Source organism: Pituophis catenifer, unplaced genomic scaffold (genome assembly GCF_029215685.1).
Source record: "Pituophis catenifer annectens isolate HBS135680 unplaced genomic scaffold, rPitCat1.0.hap2 SCAF_2, whole genome shotgun sequence".
NCBI classification, from domain to species: domain Eukaryota; kingdom Metazoa; phylum Chordata; class Lepidosauria; order Squamata; family Colubridae; genus Pituophis; species Pituophis catenifer.
The window spans coordinates 133119618-133133837 of NW_027256882.1; the positions used below are offsets into that span (position 1 = coordinate 133119618).

A 14220-nucleotide genomic window follows, 5' to 3' on the forward strand; every position below is an offset into this window, starting at 1 on the left:
TGTTGCCTACAGGAAACTGAATATTGCAGAAGAAAGCAGTAGAAAACCAATAGCACGTTGTTGGAAAGCTACATTGATATATTAATTATATCACCAGGAGTTGAGTTCAGCTTGAAGATTTTACTTTTAATTAAATATTGATTGATTCTGTGCCATAAAGTTAGTATCACCTCTTAGCAACCAGATAGATTTTCTCCAGGATTAATTCAATAACCAGAAGCATAAAAGATCCTAAGCTCATTAATAAGTTTATTATGTTCATATGACCAGCAGTAATGGTCACATAACAATACATGTATGACAAACATCCAGCCAATAGTTACACTTGCAAGAAAAAAAAGCCAAAGATGTCTAAAATTAAACTCTAATAGCAGATGGCTTATAATGTAGAAACAAACAATTTGGCTTCGCTTGGTAGAGTTGCTCTTACAGTGGCTAAAGGGTAATTTATCTAACTTGCAATCTCTGTGCCTGAAAGATCCTTTAAAATAAATATTAGTCAAGTATGAGAATCTATAATGAAAAGGGTAGTGCAGAGGGATGTGGCATATACATTCAATTTCAATTTGAACTATAGGCAAATACTTAGGGAGTAGAGGATTTTTTTTTTGTACCTACTTGATATAAAAGCAGCATATTGAACTGCCAATTGTGAAGGCCTGTTGATGCTTTAAATTTGCTATGTTAATGAAATGCTGACCTAATATTTATCATGGTCCCTGAATAGGGCAATCTAGAAACCTTTATCTTGTTGAAGCTCTATGTCCCAAATTTACTGTTTATTTATTTTCATCCTCATAAGCTAACAAATTTGCGAATACAAGGATAAATCTTAATATTTTAGCCTATATTTAGAATTTTTTCCAAGTCAAAAGGTCTGTTGGCTCCCATACAATTGCTAAGTTTGTTTTTCTTGTGTGACATGCAGGCCATCAAAAGAAGATCATGTTGGCTGTCAAGAGGTTGACAGATCTTTGTAAGAGTCAGAGCCAGGCTGAAGTCAACACTCTTAGGCGCAAGATCCCTGGTACCTTGGAAATAGTCACCATTGAGACTGTGGAGAATGGGGAGTGCCATTCTCCTCTCACCCCCAAAATGACCACTTTTCAGGACAGTGAGCTGAGCCATGAGCTCCAGACAGCCATGTCCAATAGCTGCCAAGAGACATTGACCATTAAGAGTACCCAAGGCATGTCACGGAGCCAAGAGAGCATTGGCGCACGATCTAGAGGATCAGGACATTCCCAGGAGAACATGCTGTCCCAAAGCACGTCCTCTAGCCATTCTCAGGAGAGTTTGGGTAGTGGCGAAGGGAGCAGTGGGAGCAGTGGAGGGCATTCTTTCACCCAGGCCCATCCTGCGGAGAACTCTGCAAGTACCCAGGATCGGCCCAGCTCAGACCACTATGGGAAATTCATTCCATTGCTCAATGGACCAGATGGAGTCAATGGCTATTCTGGCAGTTGTGTGGGAAGTCCCTTAAGGGAAAGAAATCTGCCTGAGGGGATGGATCACTACCATAGACCAAGTGCTTCACCAGAGCCATCAAGCCCCCTACCAGTTCTCTCCCCCTGCACATTGCCCCATGCTGCCAGCAAGGGAACAGCCCCCTATGTCTTCATGTATCCCCATGTATCACTGAAGGCCCAGTCAGCTCCTCCACCTTCCATGCCTGAGCAGGCCAAGGCCCACTTGTCAGTCCAGAGGACTGCCCTCCAATCAACTGCCCAGAAACCTTTCTCCTATCTTCATTCCCATTGCGGCCCTACAGAGCCACCTCAGGTGCCTCCAAAGCCTAGGCCTGAACAGCAAAACGGCGAGGGCTTTAAGCACAAGAAACGCTCACAAAGCTTGAACCGTTATGCATTGTCGGATGGGGAACCTGATGAGGAAGAGCCAGCCAGTAGCTCAGTGGGCTCTTATGCTACCCTAACCAGGCGACCCGGGCGCAGTCAGGTTTCACGGACACAACCACCTTCAGAAGCGAAAGTCTTGCGCAGTCAGTCTTTTGCTATCCGTGCCCGGAAGAAAGGCCCTCCACCACCTCCTCCTAAACGCCTCAGTTCAGTCTCCAGCCCTTTAGCAGTTGATGCAGAGTTCGAACAAGGCCAAGAGACACAGAATGGATCCTCGGTGTCCAAGGATGAAGGGGATAATACTAATGACAGAGCTTGCTTGGGGAAAAACACAGCTGCTAAACTTGATAGGCCAATCTATGATGGGAGCCAAGCCCAGCCTCTTCAGTCTTCCCAGATCCCCAGTTGTGGTCAGGAAGGTCCCAAGAAAGGTGTCCTGCACAATTCAGTTCAAGGAGGCCTTGGTAACACCAATACCCTGAATGGTAGAAGCCAAGTCTTGGAAGGCAACACTCCCAGGAGACGAACATTCAGTGAATCAGCAGTTACCATGACAGAGGCTTTGCAGCATAACCATGAAGATATCCGATCAGACACTGAGGAAGATGGTCCAGTTCAGAAGGATGACTGTGCCAAATCCCCTTGTTCTTCTCAAAACAGCTCCAGTGAATGCATCCCCTTTGCAGAAGAAGGCAACCTAACCATCAAACAGCGACCAAAGCCTTTGGGGCAGCTGAAAAACGATGCCTCAGCTCCAGACACAGACTCTGCTCCTGCTCAGTCCAGTGAGTCTCAAGGGGATTCAGCAAAAGAAGCCCCGGTGTTGGAATTCAATCTCACAGAATCCGACACAGTCAAGAGGAGGCCCCGGTGCAAAGAGAGAGAACCTCTCCAAAATGTACTGAAGGCATTTGGCATGGCCATTCCAAGCCCAGGCATGACCACCGCCCCACAGTATGCCCAGGCCCAGGCGGTAAGCATCAGTGGGCCTTCGCTGCACATGATGGAACCACTCCCTACCACAGGCCCATTGGAGGATGACCACATGGCATTCCAAATAGTTGAGATAGAGAAAAGCATCCTGTCTCTGGAGAAGGGGATTAGCAAGCTTCCTGTCTCTTTGAAACCAGCCAGTCCAGGGCCACCGCACAGCGAGAGGCATGGAGGATCACCCCAGCTAAGAATACCGGCCACGGTAACAGGTAGGTTGCGGGTTTTGACGCTGGATTGGGAAAGTTGGCAATAATTTCCAGAGCTACTGCCAAGATTACTACTAAAATGTTTAATATTAGAAGAATGGAATGGAATGGAATGGAATGGAATGGAATGGAATGGAATGGAATAGAATAGAATAGAATAGAATAGAATAGAATAGAATAGAATAGAATAGAATAGAATAGAATAGAATAGAATAGAATAGAATAGAATAGAATAGAATAGAATAGAAGCTGGAAGGGATCTTGAAGGTCTTCTAGTCCAGCCCCCTGCTCAAGCAGGAGACCCTATCATTTTAGACAACTGGCTGTCCAGTCTCTTCTTAAAAACCTCCAGTGATGAAGCACCCATGATTTCTGGAGACAAAATCGTTCTACTGGTTAATTGTCCTCGCTTTTAGGAAGTTTCTCCTTAATTCCAGGTTGCTTCTCTCTTTGATTAGTTTCCAGCCATTGTTCCTTGCCCTGCCCTCTGGTGCTTTGGAGAATAATTTGACCCCTTCTTCCTTGTGGCAGCCCCTCAAATATTGGAACACTGCTATCATGTCATCCCTAATTCTTCTTTTCCCTAAACTAGCCAAACCCAAATCCTGCAACCGTTACTCATATGTTTTGGTCTCCAGGCCTTTGATCATCTTAGTTGCTCTTCTGTGATGGGGAAATTATTATTGGTAAACACTATTAACTTTACTTAATTATATTTGATAAATTTAAATGTATATAACATTAAATCTAGTTTAGATAGTTTTTGTCCTGGTCTGGCCCACTTCTTTATAGAAGCTACACCTGGTCTAGAGAGGGTGACTCTTCAGTTTGAAAAAGGGATTTGGCTTAGTGAGCTATGGGGACCCAGCTACTCTTTGCTTTTTCTGTGAGAATACGGTCACTTGTCATTGCTCAACCTTATTGCCCAAACTCCATGGGACACTCTGCAGACTCTTCTGCATCAAATAGGACACTAAGCACTAGGGTTTTGTTTTTTTCCTATTTCAGACACAACAGCCATGCCAACATCCATTGCTTCTACCAAGCTGGTATTTTCAGGACCCAAAACCATCTATCAGCAAGTCTTGCCAAACTCTCACCACACAGGTCCCTCCAGAGCAATCCACGAGACGCTGTCAGAAGTATCCAGTCCCTATCCCATGAAACCAGGTCTCAGCAATAAGCCTGCTTTCAATTTTGGGGTGCCCCTTTCACCAAGGCCTTCAAGCATGTGTCCAGATGTAATACAGACTCAGCAGCGTCTGGAACAAACCAGTTCATCTTTGGCATCCACCCTTGAAGCTGCTGAAAAGGAGATCATTGCAGAGGAAGCAGACAGGTGAGTAGAAGTTTTGAACGAGGCATCTTCAAATGGCATTGTAGTAGGATGCAGGATACAGATGCTCCATTTGTTACAAAGAGCACTTAGGAGTAGACATCATGCTCTGATTCATTAGGACCAAATGTGTTCAGATTTTTTCCCCCAAGTTCAGGGGGTTTCTGTGAAATTACACGCACAACGTTTTGTCCGTAATAGCTCTCCCATTTCTCCCAAGTTATGGTGCTTCCGCCAAATTTCTCTTCCCCCTGCTGCTACCATGTAGCAACGTAAAAGGACCACCGAGCCTTCTCAATAGGAACAAGCTATGTGGATCACTTCTTCAAGATCACACGTTTTTGCACCCTGTTGTAATTGTGATAGCCCCTTGCCTATTCATGTTCAGACTTCAAAGCAAGCAAAACCTATGCAGTAGCTGGGCATATATGGGCGCAAGAGAGAGATAATCTCTTATACTGAGCTTGGAAGTTGTTGCCAAAACGTCAGCTGGTTATGTTCCTCTTGGCCAGCCTCTGTTATTGACAGGTAGCATTAATTTGTATTGACAGAATCTCCAAGGCACTTTTATGCCAGTCTTATTGTAAAGTACTGTTATAAACCGAAAAATACAGTACTTAAAGTGGGTGGAAATGTCTGTGTGTCTTATAGAGCTAATGTTGCCGAAGTCCCGCCCACCCGCCAGCCCCCACCCTTTGCCTCCCAGCAGTTTGCCTCCTTGCAGCAAGCAGCCTAGTCAGCTTCAGCACAGCCTGATTTAGCATGAGCAGCTAATTGGTGGTTCGATCGGCCTTCCATAATATCGCCCATCAGCTGTTCCAGGCTGCGGGAATCACTGCTGCCCATTGCCGCCGCCGCCCATTGCCACCTATCACCTCCTCCTCGGGCCCCATTTTTGGGCTCCGCACGTCCCATTTTCGGCCCATTCCAGGCAGTGGGGATCGAATGGCAACAACGATCAGCAGTGATAGGTGGCAGTGATCCCCACTGCCTGGAATGGGCTGAAAACGGGACGTGCGGAGCCCAAAAACGGGACATGCAGAGGCCATAAATGGGGTGTGTGAAGGTGGCGATGGGCGGCAGCGATCCCCACAACCTGGAACAGCTGATGGGTGATATTCTGGAAGGCCAATCCAACCGCCAATCAGCTGCTCATGCTAAATCAGGCTGTGCTGAAGCTGACCAGGCTGTTTGCTGTTTGCTGCAAGGAGGCAAATTGCTGAGAGACAGAGGCAGGTTTTTTTTTTCTTGTTTTCCTCCTCTAAATCTAATGTGCGTCCTATAGTCCGGAGCATCTTATAGTCTGAAAAATACGGTATATTGCCAGTCATCTTTGGAGTTTAAATGCATAGATCAGCATGACAGACCTAGAAAAAGGGTGTAGTCCTGCTTATGTGAAAGATGCAGCTAATAAATGGCCTTTTATTAATGATAAATTTTCATTATCTATTTCCAGAGAAAGCAGAGTTTTGGAGGCAATTCCTGTATCTGTTTCAAAAAGGAAAACATAGCTTCTATTACAGGAAGAACTACCACTCTGTAACAATGGGATAACTAATCAGCATTTTCTTTACTTTCAAGATTTAGTTTTTTAGCCATATCTAACCACCAAGACTACCCATCATTTGAAAAGATAAAGAAAAGTGTGTGTGTGTGTATGAGAGAGAGACAGAGACAGAGACAGAGAGAGATGCAATTTGCCTTACTTGTATATGCCTAAGGAGGTATTGAGCTGGAGCCAAACCTGTTACTGATGTAAATGCTTAAAAGTACCAATTACTTCTACTGCTTCTTGTGGTTTAATTGTTTTTGTAATTTTTCAATTTTTTTTCATAAACTGTCTTGTGAGCTATCTGGGGAAAAGGGTAAGATGCAAATATAAATTACTCAAGCACATGAGCTTTGTACTTCAAAATAAAAGTTGCCATTTTTAACACATTAAAAAAACTTGCCATACATGGACATATTTTATAATATATTCAAAAATGCGACTTAAGGTAAACATCCAACTTATTCAGCCCTGCATCTTTTTTCCTATTTTCTTCTTTCAGACAAACACAGGTTGCTCCTATGCGTTGGGGTACATATTATCCAAAGCCTGTCCATGATGGCTGGACAAGATAGAAAATCCTAGGAATAAAACTCCAACACCACTAAATTAAATAATAATTGGCAGCTTCTTTCTAAGATCAGATTCATCTCTGTTCTCTCTCTCTGATGGAGGAGTTGGTCTAGATGTTGTTACTCTGAAAAATGTACAGAAATTTAACGGCAGTATCTTAAAGACTGAAATGGCTATAAAATATAATCTGTCATGAGTATGAAAGCAGTCCGTTTTGGGGAAGACATTCCCATAACAAAGAGAAGCAATTGTATCAAGTGTGCGAATGAAATGATCTTCAGTTCCCACAAAGGGGGGAGATCCATCTGACCTGTCAATTTTTGCTCAAACCCTGCATTCATTTGGTATTTCTCTTCTTCCGCAGCTGCTATGGGACAACACATTCAGCCAAGAACATTCTTGAAGACATCAGCAACATGTTCAATGACCTAGCTGAGCAGCTGGATGCCATGTTGGACTGAGCACCAGCTTCTCGGCATGCATTATTATAGGTTCACGCTTCTAACTTGACATATATAACAGATGGACAACCTCTGAGATATGTCTCACAAGTACTTCTAGTTTCTCCTCCCTGCACTTTAGTATCTTGCTTACTCATCATGTTTTGCTGGATAGAGGCGCCCAGATCTTCACTTCCAGCTGGAAACCACCCCAAATAGCTACTTACGCTCTGGTGCTTCCTAGCGCTTTGACACAAGAGGAAGCAAGCACTCCAATGCAGTTTGACTTGGTTTCTACCTATATACACCAGAGCAACTTATGAACTGATGGTGTACACCACACTGCAGTTACAAAGAGGCAGAAGTATCTCTACTCAGGCTAATTGTGGAATAAGATGATCAGTGTCACTGTGAGCTTCTCGTCAAAAGGTCTCCTCCTGCCACATAGATCTACATTTCTTCTCAAGACAAACTCATTCTTTGTTCTTGGGTTTTGTCATTTCAATAGTAGAAACATTGTGTCAGTTTCTTCAGATATAGTGGTCCACTGGTTAGTTGGGAGCTTGCAGAACAAGGCAAATCCCTGAGGCCTTTTCAGCTTATCAATACAAGAAAACACTCTGTAACCAGTGGGCTTAAATCTCCTTCCTGTTCAAAAAGTACATGCCCGTGGGTCACACAAAAAATTTGCACACAACATTTCAAAGCAAGGTTTTGGGAAGAACTGAAAGTTACTTGACCTCTCCCAAATCCTTTGGACTTATGCAATGCATGGGACCGGAAGACCAGAGAGCAGAGAAGAGGTTTGTCTTCCATTTTTCTCCCTTTCAGTAGGCTCTGTGGGAAAAATGTCAACTAGTTTAGCAAGCCCCCTAGTGAAGGGGTCCCCAACCCCCAGTCCGTGGCCCGGCACTGGACCACAACATGCCAGCAACCGGTCCACGCAAACAAGCGAAGCCCCTTCAGCAGGATATAGGCAGCATGCAAAACCATGCCCTCAGGTCCATGAAAGAACCTTTTCTCCATGGAACTGGTCCCTGGTGGCCAAAAGGTTGGGGGGGCCGCTGTCCTAGTGATAATGATTATAAAAATATGCTAACATGCCGACTTGAGTTTCTATTGTAGCCATATTAAGTGACTTTTTTCACTTACGGTGTTGTTCTCTGCAGGGAACAAAACACTTTTGACAGCTAATTAGAGCCGTTGCCTTTTTAGGGAAATGAAAAATGGCAGAATTTGGGCTCCAAACGTTTGCAAAACTGTTCCTCTTAGTCCTTTCCCCCCAGCTCAAAGAGTGCCTACAAGCTTATTATTAAACCCACAGACAAGAATCTAGAAGACAAGAGCCAAGCTATGGCTTTGTTACCTTATTGCACTTCAAAAAAGATGATCTTCTTTGAAGTGAGAGAAGGGAGAAGTTGCACACAAATTCTGTTTATAAGCTACAAATAGCCAAGATTTTCTTTAAAATTATGCCTGCAACTGTGACAGTGCCCTTCCCCTTTGTTTATCAGGAGGGCAAGGGCTCCCTTCATTGCTAGGAAGCCCTCTGCTGATGGAACCCAGAAAGCACATTTTCTTCTTTTCTCAGCAATGAATCATGAAATGCAAGTGCTGATTTCTTAGAAATAAAAGGGGGGAAGGAAAGTAGTAAATAGGACCAGCAAGACAAAGGAGTCTTTTAGCAGTTCTTTGCCGTAGGTCTAGTTTCTCTTCATGTTTGACTCTTTTTATCCAGTGTCAAGTGGATTAGTCAGCCTTTGGTTGATGACTAGAAGTGTAAGAATAATAGCTGCAACCAGTGGCACTTTTCAAAAAGGGTCCCTATAAAACTTTTTTTTTTCTAAATAGATTATACATTTCACACTTTACTGACTGGCAGAGCTCATTTTTCCCCCCAGTGTTGATAAAACTGTAAAAAAAATTAAAGATATGTATATATTTTTAAAATGTGGGTTTGTTATATATTTACTAATCAAAGATCTGTTGTATTTTCTGGGTGGAACCACATTACTGTCTGAGCCGCTAGGAGGCAGTAAAATGCTATTCTTTCTCCTTATGGCTGAGAATTCTGTTTGTTTTTTATTTGCTCTTTCAAAGAATGCTTATTTTTTAAAGAACTAGTAGTTTATTTTAAAGATATTGTATGCTGTGTAAATTATGTATGGATGCAGCTGAGTCTAACCAGCCTTGGAGTAGGGGAATTACTTCATGAGAACATCTGACAGTTTTGAAAAGTTTAAATCTTGTTAAATGTTAATCATGGCTTATTGTTTTCCACTAACACACCTTACAATTTGATGGTATTAAATAGTGGAAATAATTTTCTCTTTTGATGGCCTTGCCTGGCTAGTTGGGTCTCCTTTTTTGCTTTCAGATGAATTGACTGTGTGAATATATTATTAGCTTTAGCAGATAGAGTTTAAGGGCCTTTACAAGTTTTCTTTGGCAACCATAAACCATGACTGCTGACTTTACAATTCAGGTACAATGTAAATATACAAATTCTCAGGTCTCCCTATGTAAAACATTTGAAAAGGAGCTGCCAAAGAGAATAGACCCTTCTTACTCAGCATGTTAACAGAATAACAGACTTGAAAGGTACGTTGGAGGTTAACAGTAACAGAGTTGGAAGGGACCTTGGAGGTCATATAGTCCAACCCCCTGCTCACACAGGAGACCCTATTTCAAACAAATAGCTGTCCAATCTCTTCTTAAAAACTTCCAGGATTGGAGCATCCATAACTTCTGGAGGCAAATTGTTCCACTGATTAATTGTTCTAATTGTCAGGAAATTTCTCCTTAGTTCCAGGTTGCTTCTCCCCTTGATTAGTTTCCATCCTTTGCTTCTTGTCCTGCCCTCAGGTGCTTTGGAGAATAGATTGACTTCCTCTTCTTTGTGGCAACCCCTGAGATATTGGAACACTGCTATCATGTCACCCCTAGTCCTTCTTTTCACTAGACAAACCCAACTCCTGCAACCATTCTTCATGTTTTAGCCTTCAGCCCCTAATCATCTTTGTTGCTCTTTTCTGCATCCTTTCCAGAGACTCTGTATCTTTTATATAATATGGCGACCAAAACTTGATGCAGTATTCTAAGTGTGGTCTTACTAAGGCTTTATCATTTTAAAGAAATTCATGCACCTTTCTCTACGTGATGAAACACTGGCATACCACATCAGACCTCCCAGTCCGCCGCTAATAAAGGCAACTCTTCTATTAGCCATGTTGTGAGGTCTTTTCACTCCAAATCTCATTAATAATGTTATTTTGATTTAAAAGGTTGTTAGTGGGAAGAGGAGAACAACAAACCTAGCCAGTTGTCACTTAACCACATCACAAATAAGTCAATCCCTCCAAAGAATCAACCTTAGAAATATATAGGTCTCTAGTTGAAAATATGTTCCCTGAAATTCAATGGAACTTATTCTTAGGTTAGCATATCTTCTGTAGCTATCACTAAGTCTCTGGTTCGTGTCTTACTTTATCTGGGGACTAATTAATCTCTTCCTCTGCAACATACTTTGCAGATCTGTGTTATATTAGGGAGCATACTTGAAGAGGTTAAGATGAATACCAAGCCTCATAAAACTGCTTTCTCCACAATATAAACTCTTTGTATTTTCCCACTCCTGAGAGCAAGAGCTCTTCAGCCATATATGTTGTCAGTCTCCACAGAATGGTGCTCTGATAAGCAAGTTGTGTGGCCTACAATGAAGTCTAAACAGTTTGTTCTCCAAAGAAGACAATTTGAAAAGAAAAGAAAAAACATTACTGTATCAAAGACAATCGTTTATTACCATTCATATCAGGTGCTCTTGGTTTCTTTATACAATTTACAAGTTTTAATACAAATCTATTTTTACATCCATCCCAAAAATCTTAAATATAAAATGTACACCATTTAAAAACAAACTGTTAAGTGAAATTCATTCCTAAGGCGATGCCCCACACTTTTCTGAAGCCCCATCTGACTAAAGGCAGCAAGTTCTTCAGGAGACCGCCATGAAAAAGGCTTTTCAGTCATGGTTTAATTCTAATTGAGTACCACGAAGGAGAGACGAGAGTAGGAAAGTAGGAGGAGAAAAGTCATTTTCAGCTTTCAGAGAGAGAAAAATAATAATAATAGGAAGCACCTTCTCTAGGAGACTTGGTTTTCATCCACTGTTATATGTTAAAATGGCCTAAGAGGGTTTTTTTTAAACCTGTTGGGGGAATCCTTATTCCATCAGCAAAGGAACCCCTCCCTTTCTCCACATTCTGACATTTTAACCTGGGATTGAGCAGGTTTCTCAACCTCAAAAAGGATGCAGATCCTGGACAGCCTTGTAGCTTGTTAATAAAATGGTTGTGTAAACCAGAATACATATTCCAAACCTCATTATTCTTAGAAAATCCAGATAATAATAAATTGAGAAAATGACAGGCTTCAACTATATGTGGACAGCAGCAAAGTTGAACAACAAGAAATGTCTAGGCAGTAAACTATTTAGAAATGTAATAATAAGTTACTGATCACTTTCCCAGACCAAATCAATTAGAGGTCACAAATCAATAAACTCTGCTTGTTGTATGTGGAGGACCATAGATCAAGTTTCTAAAAATCTTCCAGCTAGAAAACCTTTTATTTTTTTTCAGAAAAGTGTCCCAATACTGTCAGGCATCAATCTGTGATTATTACCTGGCAAAGCTGAATACCATTTTGCCCACTATGGAAAGATATTGTCCCCTCAGAGCATTGTGGGATTAGCCACAATCAATCAGTAATTTTAAATACGGCAGTGAGAAATGAATTGGGATTGTCTCACCCATATCTATGGCAGTTGGGTGTGTTACACTGCAGCTCAAAAATCTGATTAAAAAAAGTTTTTAATTTAAGCATCTCCCACCGTGTATGTTATGTCTGGGACAGTCTTAATATGGAACATACAATATAGCCTTAAGGAGAATAATCTGAAGAAGTGAAAAGTGATAGCAGAACGTAGTTGCACTAGCATTCTGCTTAGAGAAAATTATCCACCATAGCTAAATTGGCCTTTATGAAAAGAGACAGGTGTAGGGGTATGCAGGTTCCCACCAGAAAAATCTCTTTTCTGGGGGACAGACTTTGGAATGAGGTATTTTGTGTTTGTAAGTTCACTAACTCGAGCTTCTGCTCAAATATGCTTTGAAGTACAGGCAAGGACAACATTCAGCTAAAGACGTCTCTCTGCTGGGCCTGACAAGTGACCATCCAGCCCATGGACTTGAGGCAGGAAGAGATACGGCCAGCGTTACCTGCCTTCACTCATTCAAAGCAGCTGGAGACTGTTGCCTGCAAATGTGCTCTCATAGAAGGAAATACAAACTCCTGCCACAGCTCTGCTTCAGGCAACTTTGTGGGACACTTTGACTTCCATGTTTACAGGATCACATGGATTCTTGTGGCTCCCCAGTCCTTGGGTGTGCGTGTGAGAGAGACATTACCACACATACCCCAATCTAACCAACTAGTATGTAGCGTTAAGAAAATATGGCACCTGGCCAAGCTTAGAAACCCACAAACTAACTTTCCCCATCAATGCTCTCAGCATATGGATGAAAGGCCTGGCTTGCTAGTTAGGGATAACAGACGTCACATCCCAGGGGAATTTTAATTTGAGAGCCTGTCTGCAAGTCACTTGCATCCAAGTCTCTCGGATACTTTACTTCAGCCGTGGCTTGTTCCTTTCTCTTACAAAGGGCAGTCTCACCACTATATTAGGAGAGGCAAACGTTGCCACAGCAACTGCAGCTGGGGGATTCTTTGGGCCTTCCCTGCAGGCCCTAGCAGGACAGGAAAGCCAGACACGCTTGAACAGAAGCAACCAACAGGAGGGAGGTCACCAAGTGACAAATTAAAGATTCAAATCATGGAGTCTGAAAAAGTTATCACAGACAATTTCCTGCTCTTAGATCCATGTCAACCCGAGGGATTCCAAGAAGCATCACTGGAGGAGGTCCTAAAATAAATAATGGCAAGGACAGCTGTCTGTGTGTCATTGTCCCAATGTCAACCCTTTGCCTGGACCCCTGCTGACCTTTCAGTCAGACTATAGAGGGATTCCTGTGTGAGGCTGTTGCTCTCCCTCTCTGCTAAGTGACAAGGCTGGGCACAAAAGGGACATGCAGCCCTCTAGGGCACATCCAACCTGAAGGGATTAAAAAGGAGAATTCATGCCCAGCTTAGTTTCAAATTGCAGCTTCTGTCTCTTCTGGTAACGCACCCGAACCCTACAAAAAGGGGGAAAAAATAAACAAATGAAGGAATGAAAACAGGAAGTAGTGCTGTTCCTACAATCTAAGCTACCCTGAACCTTGCTCAAATATTTTTTTATATATATACATATACATACATTCACATGATTTGATGCAGCTGTTTTTAAGCTCTTTGGAAAGTTATCAGAAATTTCTCAAGTTAACATAGGCTTTTCTGCAAGAGCAGCTTCCCCTTGGTAAATCTCCTGTGATACAAGGACTGATCTAGGAAAAAGCTACCACGCAAGTTTGTTTAGAAAGTTCAGTAAAGGAAGTCAGCAGTGAAGAGCAGCAATTTAGCCCATTAGTTAAAAAAAAAAAAAAACCTAGGTGCACTAACAGTTCTGTCTGAACTGCATACACAGCACAATTTGGAGGCTCTCTGACCTGAGTATCTCTTTTTTAATAAGCCTTCCTTGATAACTGGAAAGAAAACGATTTCCAATTATATCATGGTGACCTGCAGAATATTTCCACATTGCATATTTGTCAAAGGGTGCCTTGAATTCTTGGCCGCCTCTGTGGGCCTCCCTCCATGCCATGGGTTAATGCTTCTTTCTTTTCATAGCCGTTTTGCCCCTAATCCTTGCCAATATATTCCTGACGTTCCAAAGGCTCCAGTTTGACAATGAGACAAGATTACCATTGTACAATAAGTAACTCTGCACCTGGTGGCACAGTGGTTAGAATGCAGTACTGCAGGCAAACTCTGCCCACAGCCTGGAGTTCCATCCTGATGGAGCTCAAGGTTGACTCAGCCTTCCATCCTCCCAGTAAAATGAGGGCCCAGATTGTTGGGGTCAATGTGCTGACTCTGTAAACTGCTTAGAGAGAGCTGTAAAGCATATAGGTCTAAGTGCTATTGCCAGTGCTATGGCTAAATAGCACAAAATTATTCTCCCTTTGAAGAGGGATGAGTAGGAGAAGGACAATAATGATATTTTCTTTTTGCAAGATAGGAGTTTTTCTTTTTAACAAGAGAAACAAAG

At 42.4% G+C, this 14220-nt stretch overlaps 2 protein-coding genes across 3 annotated transcripts in view; one reads left to right on the forward strand and one right to left on the reverse strand.

The window, feature by feature from the left end:
• Nucleotides 1-9234, forward strand: part of CASKIN2 (CASK interacting protein 2) — a 109106-nt gene extending 99872 nt beyond the window's left edge. The window contains exons 19-21 of the mRNA XM_070937568.1: nt 929-3058; nt 4064-4394; nt 6878-9234. Coding sequence (XP_070793669.1) covers nt 929-3058; nt 4064-4394; nt 6878-6974 — 2558 coding nt within the window. The 3' untranslated portion in view covers nt 6975-9234. The remainder of the gene's footprint in view (nt 1-928; nt 3059-4063; nt 4395-6877) is intronic.
• A 1492-nt stretch (nt 9235-10726) lies between these two features.
• Nucleotides 10727-14220, reverse strand: part of TMEM94 (transmembrane protein 94) — a 79459-nt gene continuing 75965 nt past the window's right edge. For both annotated transcript variants that reach the window (XM_070937570.1, XM_070937569.1), the window contains one exon: nt 10727-13207. In XM_070937570.1, coding sequence (XP_070793671.1) covers nt 13135-13207 — 73 coding nt within the window. In that variant the 3' untranslated portion in view covers nt 10727-13134. The remainder of the gene's footprint in view (nt 13208-14220) is intronic.